Source organism: Conger conger, chromosome 16, assembly GCF_963514075.1.
Source record: "Conger conger chromosome 16, fConCon1.1, whole genome shotgun sequence".
In the NCBI taxonomy this organism is placed as follows: Eukaryota; Metazoa; Chordata; class Actinopteri; order Anguilliformes; family Congridae; genus Conger; species Conger conger.
In genome coordinates this window covers 35,172,132-35,188,652 of record NC_083775.1, presented here as the reverse complement: position 1 = coordinate 35,188,652, position 16,521 = coordinate 35,172,132, and the positions used below count along the sequence as shown (strand labels likewise).

General features: G+C 46.9%; 1 protein-coding gene across 1 annotated transcript in view; it reads left to right on the top strand.

Annotated features, from left to right (window-relative positions):
* LOC133114192 (uncharacterized) overlaps positions 1 to 16,521 on the top strand; it is a 53,607-nt gene that overhangs the window by 9,928 nt on the left and 27,158 nt on the right. The window contains exons 4-6 of the mRNA XM_061223360.1: positions 12,093 to 12,244; positions 14,652 to 14,736; positions 15,637 to 15,844. Coding sequence (XP_061079344.1) covers positions 12,093 to 12,244; positions 14,652 to 14,736; positions 15,637 to 15,844 — 445 coding nt within the window. The remainder of the gene's footprint in view (positions 1 to 12,092; positions 12,245 to 14,651; positions 14,737 to 15,636; positions 15,845 to 16,521) is intronic.

The window sequence follows — 16,521 nt, the reverse complement described above, 5'->3', positions numbered from 1 at the left end:
AGTTCTGACCATTGCTGTCACGTCCATAAGGTCATGAGTGTTGAGTCCTTCAGCCACAGCTGTCCCAAGAGTCTGCCGTTGGAAACTAATTAAGGAAGGACAGCACTCAGCTGACTCTGACTCTAACTGAGCGGGTAGTAGGAGTCGTTTTGTGATTTTAATGGAGGGCGATTCCGTGTCAACTGAAATGAAGTGCACCACAGCATCTCTTCAATTTTTTGTGTGGTGGTAGACACTGATGAGGAGTAGAAATCCAGAAAATTTGATCTTCATACGCTGCTTATTTTTTGTGCTGTAGCCTTCTAAAAATATAGGGGGCCATCACTTAAAAATGTCCTGGTTGCACGATATCTGCAAAAATGCCCATAATTCTACGAGCAAACTTCCAGATCATTAGATATTTGGTATCTTGGGAGTACTTTGTGTGCAGAATTCAAGTCAGGTGTCATAAACGTTCATTTTTGCAATTTTGAAGATATTGCGACTTAAAAGTGATATTTTATTTCACAAGAAGCCATTTTCAAGGCATCTTATCTCAAGAATTAAACACATTTTTGTCGTCTTATGAGAGCCCTTTTCGCCTATAAAAAGATTTGAATACATCCGGTGAGAGAGAACGATGCTGTAGGTCATGAATATAGTTCAGACAACTTTCTATTCCCTATCATTGCATACCACCACACAAATGTCTTACATTTCATTTGAAATGGCCTGGGAATGGCCCAGGATATATGTTGCTGTGTGCAGGGCAGCGATGATCCTGTTTTGGTCACCCTAGTCTGGGCACAGTTTCCGTTAGTCACTGCACCTGAGTACTAAACATTTGCCTATTCTGAAGACCTGACACTCAACGGGGAATAGAAAGGTCACAGGCCTAATCCAGTGAACACATAAGCCTGAGCTTAAACGGTTTACCATGTAATATGGTGGATTATTCGATCTGAATGCTATCAGAACCCATCAGGTTCCCTCTGCTTTTCTGGATGTGATATAAGCACTTATTAGACTTATGTTTTTAGACATATTAAGTCTTCTGCTGCTGCAGCCTGTCCATTGAGATGTCTGACAGGTTGTGTGTTCAGAGATGCTCTTCTGCATACCACTGTTGTAATGTGTGGTTATTTGCGTTACTGTCACCTTCCTGTCAGCTTTGACCAGTCTGGCCCTCTTCCATTGACCTCTCATCAACAAGACAATTTCTGTCCGCAGAACGCCCACCCACTGGATGGTTTTTGTTTTTCATACCATTCTGAATAAACTCTAGAGACTGTTTTGCCTGAAAATCCCTGAGATCAGCTGTTACAGAAATACTCCAACCAGCAATCTGGCGCCAGCAATCAGTCCATGGTTGATGTGGACATTAACTGAAGCTCCTGACCTGTATCTGCATGATTTTATGCATTGCTGCCCTACGATAATTGCATGAATAAGTAATAAAGTAAACAATTATAAAATAATAATTCCTAATAAAGTGCTCAGTGAGTGTATATAATTTGCAAGGACTAATATGGCAGGAGTCACTCTGTCTGTTTGTGACTGACAGACAAACTGGTGGTCTGTTTGAGTGACTGACTGTCTGACTGTCTGCTGCTTCCTGTTGGGGTGGCAAATGTCCATGGCAGTGGCTGAAATGGCTTATTTGCTTACTATTACATATGTAATTTGAGTACACTGGATGAGGACGTTGTCAAGTAGGTGATGCGTTTCCCTAAATGTAGTGTTGACTATATAGCCGTATGTATTTACAGGGTTTTGTTGTGCACGTTCCCAAAACTCCTGTCCTCAAAAAATGGAAGTGTCCACAAAACATACTGCAGACTGCGTGACGTACCCCGATGCTTTCTTTATCCATTACCCCTATGCTGTATATCCATTACGCCTCACAATAAGAAAATATTAAAATAATAATAATAATCTAACAGAGTTTGTTGCATTTCCTGTTGCTCCTCCACATTCTTCTTTGAGGGTGCATCACCTGTAGCTATATTGGGGTTTTTGCTATCGGGATATAAGTTAGTCGGCACTCAAGCTAGATGTCCACCCCTCTAGACCTCAATATTCTGGCTTTTGCTCAATGAGTAACTACAACTACCTACCTACCTAAAGGTTATAAAAAATAATAATCCTACGCCTCTACAAAGCAGCACTGCTCATTTGTCGAACATTAGGCAATTTTTTATGGCGCGAAAACAACAATAATTTTGAGGACACAGTAGTTGGGAGTGCGTTCGAACACTGCCGGCTCAGTTCGAACACAGTTGCTCCGTAAAGCAGTGACGAATGAGCAGTGCTGCTTCGTAGAGGCGTAGGCCGCTCAGAGCTTCCTGGCTGTCTGCCGACTGTTTGCTTCTTCTTTAAGGATGTAGTCTCTAATGTTTGAACCATGGGGTGTGACATGTCACAAGATGAGCTTTTATGAGACCACTGTCCTTTTAAATCCCATCTGGTGTTTGTTTGCATTTTTATGAACTGAGGCAACGCTCCAATCCACTGCCTACCACTCTGCCTGTTCCAGTCAGGGATTAGTAAGGGTGCCACTTGGTCACAATACTGGCAAACTCATCTGACAATAGAATGACATGCATATGTTTACACAAGAATTGTGTAAACATATGTAACAAGAAAAGACTTGTTTATTTTGCTATTCAGCTAGCCACGTTGTTCACCGCGGCATTGGGCTATTTTTTGCCTTTATTGTCCAATGTTCCACTCTGTTTGGCGACGATGAGACTAGGCGGGGATGCTTGTTAACTGGCCGATCTACAGAACAATGGTGGCACTTAGAAACTCTGCATTTGATTTAGTTGTCGTTTATTGCTGAGTTTGTTGCTGGTGCAATTATACAGCAGTTTATTTCATAAAGCACCAGACTGCAGGCACTAATGTCTTAGTGGTCTGACAGTCGGCATACTGGTGGTGGTGTGGACACACGGACCGAACATGAGGAATTATAACGCTCTTGATGAGAGCTGTGCACTTCTGTGCGCTTTGACCTATAGCTGTGCTCTTCTCGCCAAAGAAACGCCTTCAGACAAATCCATCATGACTGACGTTACAAATCCTGGGATCATGGAAAAAGAACTGCGCAGCTGCCAATGTTATTCGTTATTTATCTTTATAAGTTTTGATGTGAGCTTTCCTTGGCTCTTGCCTGCCATGGAAGTGTTGCCAGTTCATCATTAGCTCTGCACTTCTTTTGTGTTGAGTAGTAGGTTTGGAGCATGACTGGTGTCACAATAGACGTACAAAACATTTTTAGTTATATTTTATTGAAAATTGTCTTCAAACTACTAGAAGTAGGAAATTGTGACTTATACAATCATATCCCTTCTAACATTCAGAGAATAAAAACATCTATGAAAGAGTAATTTTTCCAGTAATCTTACATGTAGTGTGACTGACGTTACTGTGACCGAAATTACGACTTGTCCACTTACAGTAACCTGTCGGAAAGCAGCTCTTCGCATAGTATCTATGCTGTCCACTTCAGTCAGTGGAGTTAGGTGGGAGTTCTAAATTATACTGAGTGATTCAGTAAGCAAGGGAAGATTATAGGCAACGTGTCTAACGTGTCTAAGTGTGGCTGAAGTTACAGATTTCACCCCTTGGCCTATCAGAACAAATAGCTGAACTGGAATTTGGTTTGCTATAAATGCGTTCCTCATAAACTCAAGTAGGCGGCACGGATGGTGCAGTGGGTAGCACTGCCGCCTCACAGCAAGGAGGTCCTGGGTTCGAATCCCGGTCGGCCGGGGCCTCTTTGTGCGGAGTTTGCATGTTCTCCCCGTGTCTGCGTGGGTTTCCTTTGGGTACTCCGGTTTCCTCCCACAGTCCAAAGACATGCACGTTAGGCTGATTGGAGAGTCTAAATTGCCCGTAGGTATGAGTGTGTGAGGGAATGGTGTGTGTGCCCTGCGATGGACTGGCGACCTGTCCAGGGTGTATTCCTGCCTTTCGCCCAATGTATGCTGGGATAGGCTCCAGCCCCCCTGCGACCCTGATCAGGATAAGCGGGTTCAGATAATGGATGGATGGATGGATAAACTCAAGTATGAGAATTTTGAAAGGGACCATGATGGAGGTCTAGATCTTGAAGGAAGTTTCGGCAACAAAATAAAGGGATTTGTCTTGTGACTGATATGTGGTAGAGCTATCTTTGGAATCATTTGAAGAGAAAAGTAAGAGGGCTTTTTTCTTTCAAATGTTGAAAGCTTTGTAAATGTATTAACTGGAATTATGAAATACGTTTCGAATGTAATACTGAAGGCCTCTCTGCATGTTTTCAGGGAGCTGTCAAATATGGTACATTACTCTTTGCAATGACAGTTAAGTGGCAGTTATTTGTGAGGGCTGCATAAAAAGACAGGACAGTCCAAATCTGTCATTTTTAGTTTACGTCTACCTGCAAAATATTTTCAATATTATTTGTCCAAGTCCACCAATTCATTGATTTGTCCCTTCCCATTGGCCCGAAAACAACCTGCTGTTTGGAGTTATTTAACCGAAACCTTGCCCTGCATTAAAACTGGGCGCTTTTTTTACAAGCCCTTGTGTCAACACTACTGTCTAATGCACTGCAGTCATAGTATTTCCTGTGATATCTGGTACAATGACCTTTGTTCTTTTCCCCCTGTCTATCATCTGACCTATTACAACTACGTACTACTGCAGTTACAAACCCAGCCCTGTGACGGTTATCCAACGTGGCTAACAGTTGATTAGACTATGTGCGGGGTAAAGGGCCTTGCTCAAGGGCCCAACAGCTTTGGCCACACCAGGGCTTGAACTGCCCACCTTCTGGGTCCTAGACAGGCTATTTAGCTGCTAGCATCTCAGCTGCCCAGCTCGCCACTGGCTTATGACCCAGGGAAGGGAGATGTGGGCTTCACCGCTGGCGGCTAGAAGGGAGGGGAGTTTACACTAGCCAGCTCTGGCTCACGCACGGCACAGTGCAGATCCGCCTCCCTTCTGGAAACATCCGCCCGCCTGTCACTGTGGCCCCAGATTTGGGTGTGGCTCAGTCCCGTGGCTGGGATGAGGGCAGGCGAGGATCAGCCGTGGGCGTGACAAGGATGGAGATTCATGGGCAATCACAGGACACTAACACTGCAATCGCGTGTCTCAGTTTCCCTGCCCAACCTCAAGTCTGTGATTTCCACGCCCCGTTGCTCAAATACATGATTCTGCAGAACAAAAGCTCTTCTGACTTGAAGATGGTTCCTCCTCCCCTCTGCCATTCCCTCTCCCTCTACCTCTGCTGAAGTTGGCCTTTCTCTTTCACTTCACCTGTGAGGGGGTGCGGATTTGTACGCAAAAAGTTCCTTTGATGTTGAAATGGTGAATGGCATTTATATAGCGCCTTTATCTAAAGTGCTTTAATGCTTGTCATTCACCCAGTCATGCACTCAACACTCACACACCAACAGCAATTGACTGCCATGCAAGGCACCAACCAGCTCGTCAGGAGCATTTAGGGCTTAGCTCTTGTCTTGCTCTTGCTCAGGGACATATAGATACACCCAGGCCAGGGCAGGATTGAACCGGCAACCCTCCGACTGCCACATTACATTACATGGCATTTAGCAGACGCTCTTATCCAGAGCGACGTACAACAAAGTGCAAATTAAACACAAGAACAAGTGCAAAGAGGACCTGAGAGGACAGTATAGTTCCGAGTCCTAGTGTAAACATGCAGAAAATCAGGACCCTTTAAGAGTACAATCAACTGTCAAACTAGCATACCACAATTGCAGCTAGAATACAAAAATAACAATACCTATACAAGTAACAATATCTATACAATCTATACATAAGTGCCATTACAGTCTAAGGCTAATCATGGTGGTGAGTTGGGGAGGGAAAGGTGTAGCCTGAAGAGATGGGTCTTCAGTCTGCGCTTGAAGGAGGTCAGAGACTCTGCCGTTCTGACATCCACCGGGAGGTCATTCCACCACCGTGGGACCAGGACAGACAGCAGTCGCGAGCGTGAGGTGCAGGTGTGGCGAGGAGGAGGCGCCAGACGGCACGAAGTGGCAGAACGGAGGGGTCTTGTTGGTGTATAAGTCTTGATAAGGGATTGAATATATACAGGGGCTGATCGTTTAACTGCCTGGTATGCGAGCACCAAAGTTTTAAATTTGATGCAAGCCATAACAGGCAGCCAGTGGAGGTTGCAGAGCAGGGGGGTGACATGTGAATGTCTGGGAACATTGGATACCAGACGGGCTGCAGCATTCTGGATCAGTTGTAGGGGTCTGATGGCAGATGCTGGAAGGCCAGCCAGCAGAGAATTGCAATAGTCCAGGTGGGACAGGACCATTGCTTGAACAAGGAGCTAGGTGGTGAGAAAGGGTCGGATTCTCCGGATGTTGTACAGGAAGAACCTGCACGCCCAGGTCACCGTAGCAATGTTCTGAGAGAAGGATAGCCTGTTGTCCATCACCACTCCAAGGTTTCTTGCACTAGGGGATGAGGTCACTGTGGTATCCCCTAGTGAGATGGAGAAATCAGAGAAGGGAGAGGTTAAAGCAGGGATGAAGATGACCTCCGTCTTACCTGGGTTGAGCTTTAGCTGGTGGTTGCCCATCCAGCTCTGGATGTCTCTCAGGCAGGTGGAGATACAGGTAGAGACCTGTGTGTCTGATGGGGGGAAGGAAAAAAAGAGTTGGGTGTCATCGGCATAACAATGATAGGAGATGCCATGAGCAGAGATAACGGGGCCAAGGGATCTTGTGTAGATGGAGAAGAGGAGGGGTCCGAGGACTGAGCCTTGGGGGACTCCTGTAACAAGTGGGCGAGGGGTTGACACCCCTCCAGCCCAGGACACCTGGGAGGACCGGCCAGAGAGATAAGATTTGATCCACTCTAAGGCTGTGCCACAGATCCCTGTAGATGCCAGGGAGGCCAAGAGGATGGAATGGTTGACCGTGTCGAACGCCGCAGAAAGATCAAGAAGGATCAGGACAGAGGAGAGAGAGGTAGCTCGTGCAGCCTGAAGGGACTCATTGACAGAGAGGAGTGCAGTCTCCGTCGAGTGGCCAGGTCTGAAGCCGGACTGGTGGGGGTCCAGCAGGTTATTCTGAGATGACTGCTCTTGCCTTCTCCTATGGAGGAAGGATATAAACATAAACATAAATATTCAATATTTTTTATGTTGTGTAATGAATATCTTTAACGTAGCAATGGCAACATGCCATTCAGCCCATTTTCTTTTTTTCTTTTATATATGCGCCAATCAGTAAACCATCAGTAAAATAATAAAACAATCAATAAATAGTCAATCGATAAAATCAATAAACCCAATAAGAGACAATAGAACTCACTTATAATTAAACCATAAAAATCAGTAAGAACAATAGGCTCCTCTAGGGCTTGAAATGGCTCCGAATAGACACTGACTTTTAAAAAATTCATCTTTTATCCTCCATTGGAAGTTTCTTTGTGAAGAATTTAAGGAATTCACACTGAATGCCCACCCCGTGTGATCTTCTCTCATCTCTCTGATCCCTGTGAGTGTGTTTGGCTGACCCTGTTGAGTGTATATGCATGAGGATTCATGATGAATCATAACCCCGACTGGCATGTTTAAAGTGAAACAATATTGCAATGACATGCTTTAAGCAATTACACTCTAGATCATATTTTTCATCTGTAAACTTGTTTGCATGCCTACTTTATGGTGAAACATTTTAATCCATGCCATTATTTCAACATTTATGAAGTAATATCTGAAACACCAGATGACCGCAGATTACATCAGTGGTGATGTGCCCTAGCTTTGCTATTACAGCTCTTTATAGATTTATCATGACAGCTGTTTACCTGGAGAAACCACTGACTGCCAGAAATAGGCTGGTTGACAACTAAGAATAGTGAGGGTTCGCCCTAAACAACCCCTTCTGTGACACTCTGTGTCATTGAAGGAGAGGCAGAGTAGCACAGCAGTTGGGATGTGCTGAATGGGTGTGTATTCTTAAAGAGGAGGACAACAGCCAGTTCAGAATCGTCTCTGCTCCGTGGTGATGTGAAGGTTTCCTTCAGCATTGGAGCGAAACGACAGGCTGATTTCCTCCTGGGCGGATAAATAAATCGACACGTAAGTGGCGAAAGGTGCCATTCCAGGGGTGCCTGGTTGTCTCGAGCGCACGGGCGTTCTCGCACATCTCCTCAGAGATCTGGTGCTGTGGTTGGACCTGGCCAATGCCTATGGCTCGAGGCCACACAGGCCAGCGCAGGAGACGCTGGTGAGGCACCGTGTTCCCGCCCGAATTACAGAGTGACGGCTACGCCACGGAGTCCTGGTGGGGCCGGTGGCAGGAGGAAGGGCTGGACGGGGAACTTTCGCGACACCCTGATACGATAGAGTCCGGGAATGGGAGCGGTGGAAGCTAGTCCAGAATGAGCCGAGGGTGTGTGTACGCGTGCCTGCCTGTGTTTGCAGACGGTAAACAATACAGACAGTGCGACCTCTCGGTCAGTGATCTCTCCTCGTCAGGAGCTAAGGGCAGTCGTCTGGCAGACAGAGGGTTGGCAGTTCGATCCCGCGGTGGGTGTGTCAAAATGTCCCTGAGCACGACACCTCACCCCCAATTTCTGGTTGGTGCCTTGTGTGTGTGTGTATGCGTGTGAGTGTGTGAGACAGTAATCAGCTGGCTTGGTTAATGGGTGAATGAAACGTATGGCACTGGCACGGCTCTTACTTTCTGACCCCTGGACTTTCCGCCTCTGTTTAAAATGTGTGTGTGAAGCGAGGAGCAAGGTCCTCCTGCAGGGCCGCAGCCGTGCGGGCGGGGAAACGATGAACCGCTGGCCTCTCTAACCCGACGTGCTTTCCCCTTCAGGCTGTGCTTTTAGGGGCCGTTTATTGTGCTCGGTTACAGCCTACCACAGCAAGCTCTGCCACTTTATTAGGTATTTATTAGACTTATTTTTTAGACTTCTGCTGCTGTAGCCTATCCACTTAGAGGTTTGACACGTTGTGTGTTCAGAGATACTCTTCTGCATACCACTGTTGTAATGTGTGGTTATTTGTGTTACTGTCACCTTTCTGTGAGCTTCCTGTCAGCTTTAACCGGTCTGGCCCTTCTCCTCTGACCTCTCTCATTAACAAGGCGTTTTTGCCTGCAGAACTGCTGCTCACTGGAGGTTTTTTGTTTTTTATAGCATTCTCTGCAAACTCTATAGACTGTTCAAAATCCCAGGAGATCAGCAGTTTCTGTGTTGCTGAAACCACCCTGTCCGGCAACAATAATCATTCCATGGTCAAAGTCACACAAATGGATCACATTTCTTGCCCATTCTAACATCTGAAAAAACATGTCTGAAAAACAGCTGAACCTCTTGACCATGTCTGCATGCTTTTATGCATGTAGCTGGTGCCACATTATTGGCTGATTAAATATTTGCATTAACAAGTGGGTGTACAGGTCTACCTAGTAAAATGCTCACTGAGTGGACTATTTTTTTTTACTTTTCTGCATCTTTATTTGTAAAACACATCTAGTTTGTACAGTCAAATTCAGTATGCTCAACCGCAGCGCAAACTATGCAAATTCATTGCTGCTTTTCACAGATGTACCTGTGCATTTTTAGACATCGGTGTCAGACGGGTAGTATAGGAATGGTTGACGTGCAGGTCCTTACGAGGGTCTTCAGAGCTGGTTCTGTGTTCCCCAGCCCCCGCTCGCGATGAAGTCACATTCACTCGCCTGTCCGCAAGCGTTGTTCTTCGCCTTTTTTGAGTCGACATGCAAAGTGCAGCCTGTTTGCATGAGCCTTCCCGTGGACTTGGGCTGGCGTGGTGCAGCTCTGTTTGTTTGGCTGGCAGTGTGGGGGGTAGGGCGTGGGGGGTAGGGCGTGGGGGGTAGGGCGTGGGGGGTTGGGCGTGGTGAGGCTAGGCGGGTTGACTGACGGTGAGCCTTCCTCGTTTATTTACCTGGCCGCCGCGGCAGCAGGAACGGGTCCGCACCGAACCGTCGGCCGGAGTTCAGCTTCAGGTCAGAGACCTTTTCCCCTGTTTTTCCCCCCAGCTCATTAGGAGCTTTTTCCTATTTCTTTATTTTTTATTGATTGATTGATTGATTTATTTATTTTCTTCCAGTCGAAAAGGTCCACCATTAAGTGCTATCTGGACACACTGTTGGCCGGCGGTGCCGTGCGATAGTAAACGCCGATCGGCAGAAAGGTCAGGCCAGGCAGCGGATCGTTGGCCTCTCTCTGGGGTTGCCGTAGCAGCCTGCGTCTGTGTGTCCGTCTGCCACCCTGCCCTGCTGAGCTCAGGACGCTGGGACAGGAGTGAGCGCTCTTTATTGGGCTCAGAGAGAGGGGCTGCAGCTCTGCTCAAAATGACCTGCCATAGAACATGGGGAGGCTACTGGGGCGTACCGTCAAAATAACTACCTTTGTGAGTTTCTAAAAGTGTAATTAAAGTTAACCTACCTCCAAAAAGCCGACTCGTGAAGCAAGCGAGTCTCAGTCAGCTTTGAGCATACTGCTGTTTGTTTTCGGTTTAAAAGTTTGAAAAGTCAACATCACGTTGTTTTAAGCGGCTGGTTACTGCACATTTCCCCCCCCCCCACAAAAGTAGCCAGCCTTTACCAGTGCGGTAGGCGGCTACATAGCTGGCAGCTGGTGGCTCTTGTGGAACTTACTGCTTTGTGTAGCTCTGTAGAAGGCTGGTTTAATCTGCGATACAGGAAGGAGTATTGTTCTTTGCATTCAAAAGAAGTGGCTTCTGTGTAGACCTGTGTTTGGTGACCAGTGTTTCCCTTGTGTTCCTTTCTTTTTCCCCTGACCACCTGCTGGGGAAATGGCCAGAACCTGTGATTAAACATTTAAAGCTTCTGAATTATTACTGCTTGTGTTTATGCAGTGCGTTCGTCTCAACCAGAAGGGGGCGCTGGTTGAGGCAGACTGTGTGAAAGACTGCAGGGAGGTGGGATGTGTGTGTGTGTGTGTTTGTGCAGTGTGTGTGTGTGTGTGTGTTTATGCAGTGTGTTTATGCAGTGTGTGTGCGTCTGTGCATGTGCGCGCGTGTGTGTGTGCGTGTGTGTGCAGTGTGTGTCTCACCCGAAGCAGCACTAGATGAAGCAGGCTGTGTGAAAGAGAGGGAGGTGGGGAGAAGACAAGCCGCTTTCACGAACATGAACCTACGTGTCAAAACCTAATGGTTATGAGTCGACCAGGTCTGGTGCTGGTCTTGTCATAGTTCTGAGGGTAAAATCGATATCTGGTGAAGCTGCTTTCTGCTTTTATGCACGCAGGTGCTGGAACAGCCTTCTGCAGTACATAAAATGGGCTCTAACTCTTGCTGTTTTTAATAGTAGGCTCAAAACCTTATTTTTTATTTTATTTAATTTTTTCCCATGTTTTTGACTAGTGCGTTTGCTTTTCAATGTATAGCCTGTAGCCTAGCGGCTAAGGTGCTTGACTGGGACCTGCTCCATGGGGGATTGACCCCTGCTTAGTCAAATCATCTGTGAGTCGCTTTGTATAAAATCATCAGCTAAATAAGTCATTTAATGTAAATTTGTATTTATGCATTTAAAAACAAAAAACATTTTAATTGATTTAATATTCGTATGTGCGTATGAATGTGTGGATTTTGTGTCAAGCGCATTGGATTTCTGTGTGCATGAAATGAGCTAGGCCAGTGGTCTCCAACCCTGGTCCTGGAGAGCTACAGGGTGTGCTGGTTTTTGTTGTTACTCTGCACTTAATTGATCAATTAGAGCAGATGATTACACAGCTAACTCACATCACTTGATTACCTGGGTCTCAACAGGGTGCTGATTTTAAGGGGAAAACAAAAGCCAGCAGACCCAGGAGCGGCCCAGGGCCGGGACTGGAGACCACTGAACTAGGCTATATCAATAAACTTGACCTTGATTAATGGGTATATCACAAAGCAGGATTACTGAGTTAGCTGGTTAAGTTCACGGAGTAAAACCCAGAACCATTGAAAAACTGGAACACAGGTTTTACTCAGTGAACTTATCCAGCTAACTGGGTAATCCTGCTTTGCGATGCGCCCCGCTGCTTCAGAGCAGCAGAGTTGCCCCTCTATGTACCTGATGTCCCATGTCTCCCGGCAGCCCTGCACCCTGCCCCAGGGCACCATCGACATGCGGCGCTGCTCTGCGGTGCTGGACGGGCAGCCCCACACGGGCCAGAGGCACTCGCTGGTCATCCGCACGCCCGACCGCGACCACTTCATCCGCGCCGAGGACAGGGAGACCATCCACGGGTGAGAGAGCGCTGCGCGTCCGCATCTACGCCTGTACGCTGCCGTCCGTCATTTTCAATTTTCAATTTATCATTTCATGATATTAGTTTTGTTTTTGCTCTGTACTGCAGCGCATTGGGTTTGAAATTCAAGCCTGAATACGAAGTTAGCCCTTTCAGTCCCAAGCCCGATATGAAGTGGCTCCATCCAAATCCCAAAATTTGGTAGGGTTTTAATCGAGGCTCAGAACAGTGGTGTATAGCAAGAACAAAAGTATAGCAGTCATACCTTTTCAACCAAATAAAAATAAGGTTGAGAGTGCGTTATTGCACTCTTGGGACTGAAAGGGTTAAAGTGCAGGAAGGTAGTTATATCCATATTGGGAGACCTCTGTCGGAACTGCAGCCCTTTTTATACATAGTCCAAAAGTAATTGGACATCGGGCTGCTCGGCTGTTTGTTTTTTTTCTTGTGTGTTGCATCATGTGTTGCATCATGCCCAAGAAAGCTAACAAAAGGTCTAGAGTTGATTCTAGGTATGTTCCTATTGTCTCTCAATCAGAAGAAGTGTCTGCCAGTAAAGCAGGGCATGGTGACAGTTTGGCATCTGAAGGACACTGTGAAAAGAACACCATAGCTGTGGGAGCATCGATTGTTGTCTCTGATGCTGGGCGGTTGTTTCGTGTCTCGCGATCGCCCACGGGGCCTGCTTTCAAGCTATTAGCCAATTCACCAGTCGCCTCCTAGTGATACCTATATTTTCATGAAAAAAGCCTATTTTCCCTTTTATTGAAAGTAAATGGAAAATATTTCTGCTTGTATACTGATGTTCAATCTATGCCACGTATTCTTTATTATTTTTTTCAGGATTTTTTCAGAGGTTTGATATTTGTGAAACTGCTGGCCTGTGTAGTGGTAGCAGTCTCCCCATTGGTTTCTACTGGTGCCGCTGTCTCTCTATATATCGTATACAGTGCTCTAATTTATCACCCCCTCCCCCGCTAACGTCCTGGCAGGCTGCCAAAACAATGGCATGTTGGCCCTCCCAATTACGCCTTCAGACAAAATTGCACTGCCAATAAAGGTTTAACCGAAGCGGATCGGTCTGTGATGTCACGCGGACAGGGTGGGTCCCTCTGTGGACACACGTATGTAGTAATATCACAATAGCAGGGAGACGTATTCCTCATTCCTGTCTCCCTGCTATTGAAGTTTTTCCTTCAGTGTCTCTCCCTCCGTACCAATGGGTTGTATTGCTGGTCAGAGATCGTGGGAAGCGTTCTGAATGTCCTCAGCTGCCGAATGGCTTGGGAAGATGGCTTTTAGTTTTCATGCTCCTGGAATCGGCTCCAGAAAGATATTCAACTGGATCACTTCATCCCTGTGTGTGATTCTGAGTTTTAAGTTTACTTCAGATGTTAAAAACTAAGGTCTGCAGCTGTTGAGATTGTATAAATGCGTAATTTAATTTGTGCTTTTGTATTGTATTGAATGTTATGTTGTAATCTCTGCTTGCTCCTCCCTTGGCCAGGGCTCCCTTGTAAAAGAGATAACCATCTCACTGGGACTCACCTGGTTAAATAAATAAATAAATAAGAACGATCTTGAACTCTCACAAAATGTCTGTCCCAACCCTACTGAACATGATTGTGACTCATAAACTCCTGAGCTGATACAACAATTGGAACCGCACACTGGACCTCCTTAACGTGACAGAAATCCAGGGTGCGTTATCTCCCTGGAGATAAGCAAGCTCGAGACATGCACTTTCAAGATGCCCTCTGGCCCTTGTTCCTCTTCTTGTTACCGTCTTCTTGGTTAAATATGTATGATGTAGTCCTGCTTCCTATTGAAATATGTTCAACAAACATGTTTACCTTTCACAAGTGTAACACAGGGGTGTGTAAGTGGTCGTGAAATCTATATCTGGATATGAGTACTGAGTAATTTATAATACTTTATAATACTACACCTTGCTTTTAACCAGAACAGGGGCAGCAACCTCTAGTACTGGAAGAGCCATTTGAGAATTTTTTTATTTTTATTTTTTTTCTTTTTGCCCGCAGCCTCAAGAAAATATTAAAGGATCCATGGAATATTACATTTGGCCATTTTTGGCACATTTAGACCCATCACATTTAAACCGGCCCTCTACTTTGGATATTTTGAAGTTACATCCTCAGTCAGCTTTTCTAGAAAGAAATAACTTTGGTACTCAGTGGGTTTTCTTTATACAACACATCCAACTACCCTAACTGCACATATCTTTACATACCTGTAACACCCCTATAATCTAAAATGGAAGAGTCCAATTGCCATTTCCGGTATAGCCACTCTGGACTATTCTACTTTTTAAATGCATCTGTGTGTTTCCATCCAGGTGTCATATGTGAGTTTAGTGAGTGTATGATTCCCTCTCTGACCTGCAGATGGCAGGAGAGTCTGCTGGTGTTCCCCAGGGCCAACAAGCACAACCTGAAGAAGAAACGCAAGGTGGAGACCCCTGTTCCTCGGGTACCGCATCGCCTTGCAAACACGCACCTCAAACCCACACCTGCTCTGATTCTGTGTGTGACTCTCCGGAGTGTGACCCTCACTCTGACTCTCTGGAGTGTGAACCTTACTCTGACTCTCCGGAGTTTGAATCTCACTCTGACCCTCCTCAGTGTGTCTCTCACTCTCACTCTGACTCTCCGGAGTGTGACCCTCTGACCCTCACTCTGACTCTCCGGAGTGCGAATCTCACTCTGACTCTCTTTCTGACTTTCCTGAGTGTGTCTCTCACTCTGACTCTCCTCAGTGTGTCTCTCACTCTCACTCTCCTCAGTGTGTCTCTCACTCTGACTTTCCTGAGTGCGACCCTCACTCTGACTCTCCTCAGTGTGTCTCTCACTCTCACTCTGACTCTCCGGAGTGTGACCCTCACTCTGACTCTCACTCTGACTCTCCGGAGTGCGACCCTCACTCTGACTCTCACTCTGACTCTCCGGAGTGCGAATCTCACTCTGACTCTCCGGAATTCGACCCTCACTCTGACTCTCACTCTGACTCTCCGGAGTGCGAATCTCACTCTGACTCTCCGGAGTGCGACCCTCACTCTGACTCTCACTCTGACTCTCCGGAGTGCGAATCTCACTCTGACTCTCCGGAATTCGACCCTCACTCTGACTCTCACTCTGACTCTCCGGAGTGCGAATCTCACTCTGACTCTCCGGAGTGCGACCCTCACTCTGACTCTCACTCTGACTCTCCGGAGTGTGACCCTCACTTTGACTCTCCGGAGTGCGACCCTCACTCTGACCCTCTTTCTGACTCTCCGGAGTGTGACCCTCACTCTGACTCTGACTCTCCAGAGTGCGACCCTCTCTCTGACTCGCCTGTCTGAGTGTGATCTCGCTGTGACTCTGTCTCCAGGATGTCCTGCAGGATCCAGGCCCAGCCAGGGAGATGGTGATCTGTAACGGTGGTCAGGGCGGCGGCGCCCCCTGCAGTCACAGGGGGGAATGTGAGGAGCAGCGCAGCCCCACGGCCGTCCCCTGCAGCCACAGCGCCCCCTGTCTGCACCAGCTGGAGCACGGCCCCCTGCCCCAAAACTCCTCCTCTTCAGGATCGCTCAGAGACCGTAAGGGCTGGTGAGAGTGTGAGAGTGTGAGAGTGTGAGAGTGTGAGAGTGTGAGAGTGTGAGAGAGTGAGAGAGTGAGAGAGTGAGAGAGTGAGAGAGTGTGAGAGTGTGAGAGTGTGAGAGTGTGAGAGAGTGAGAGAGTGAGAGAGTGAGAGAGTGAGAGAGTGAGAGAGTGTGAGAGTGTGAGAGTGTGAGAGTGTGAGAGTGTGAGAGTGTGAGAGAGTTTCTATGTGTGTTTTGTGTTGTGTGAGTGTGTATGCCTAGCCGCTTGCATGAGGATGGGAGTGAGCGAGAGCCAGGACTGGGCTGCATTGGCTGAGGCTTGCACACTGACTGCACTGTGGTCACTGGTTTGACCAGATCACAACTGTGATCAAATATACTTTACCAGCCGTAGAAAGCGACAGTGCTGACCACTACACTACATTTGTATCAGTACTCTGGAGTGTGTCTCTGTGCTCATGGGCGTTGAGGAGGCTGAACTGTGTCAGAGCGGCAGTTCTCACTCCAGTCCCCGCCCTGCTCAGCTAGCGTGTGCTAATGGCGTAACTGCGTGGGATTCACGCACGCACCCGTCTGCAGGGACGCGTTCTGCAGGGGGAGCGCCAAGATGGCGAGGCTAGCTCACTTAATCCCACATGGAAAATCCCCTTTAAAGTGGCAATCTACAGTTTCCT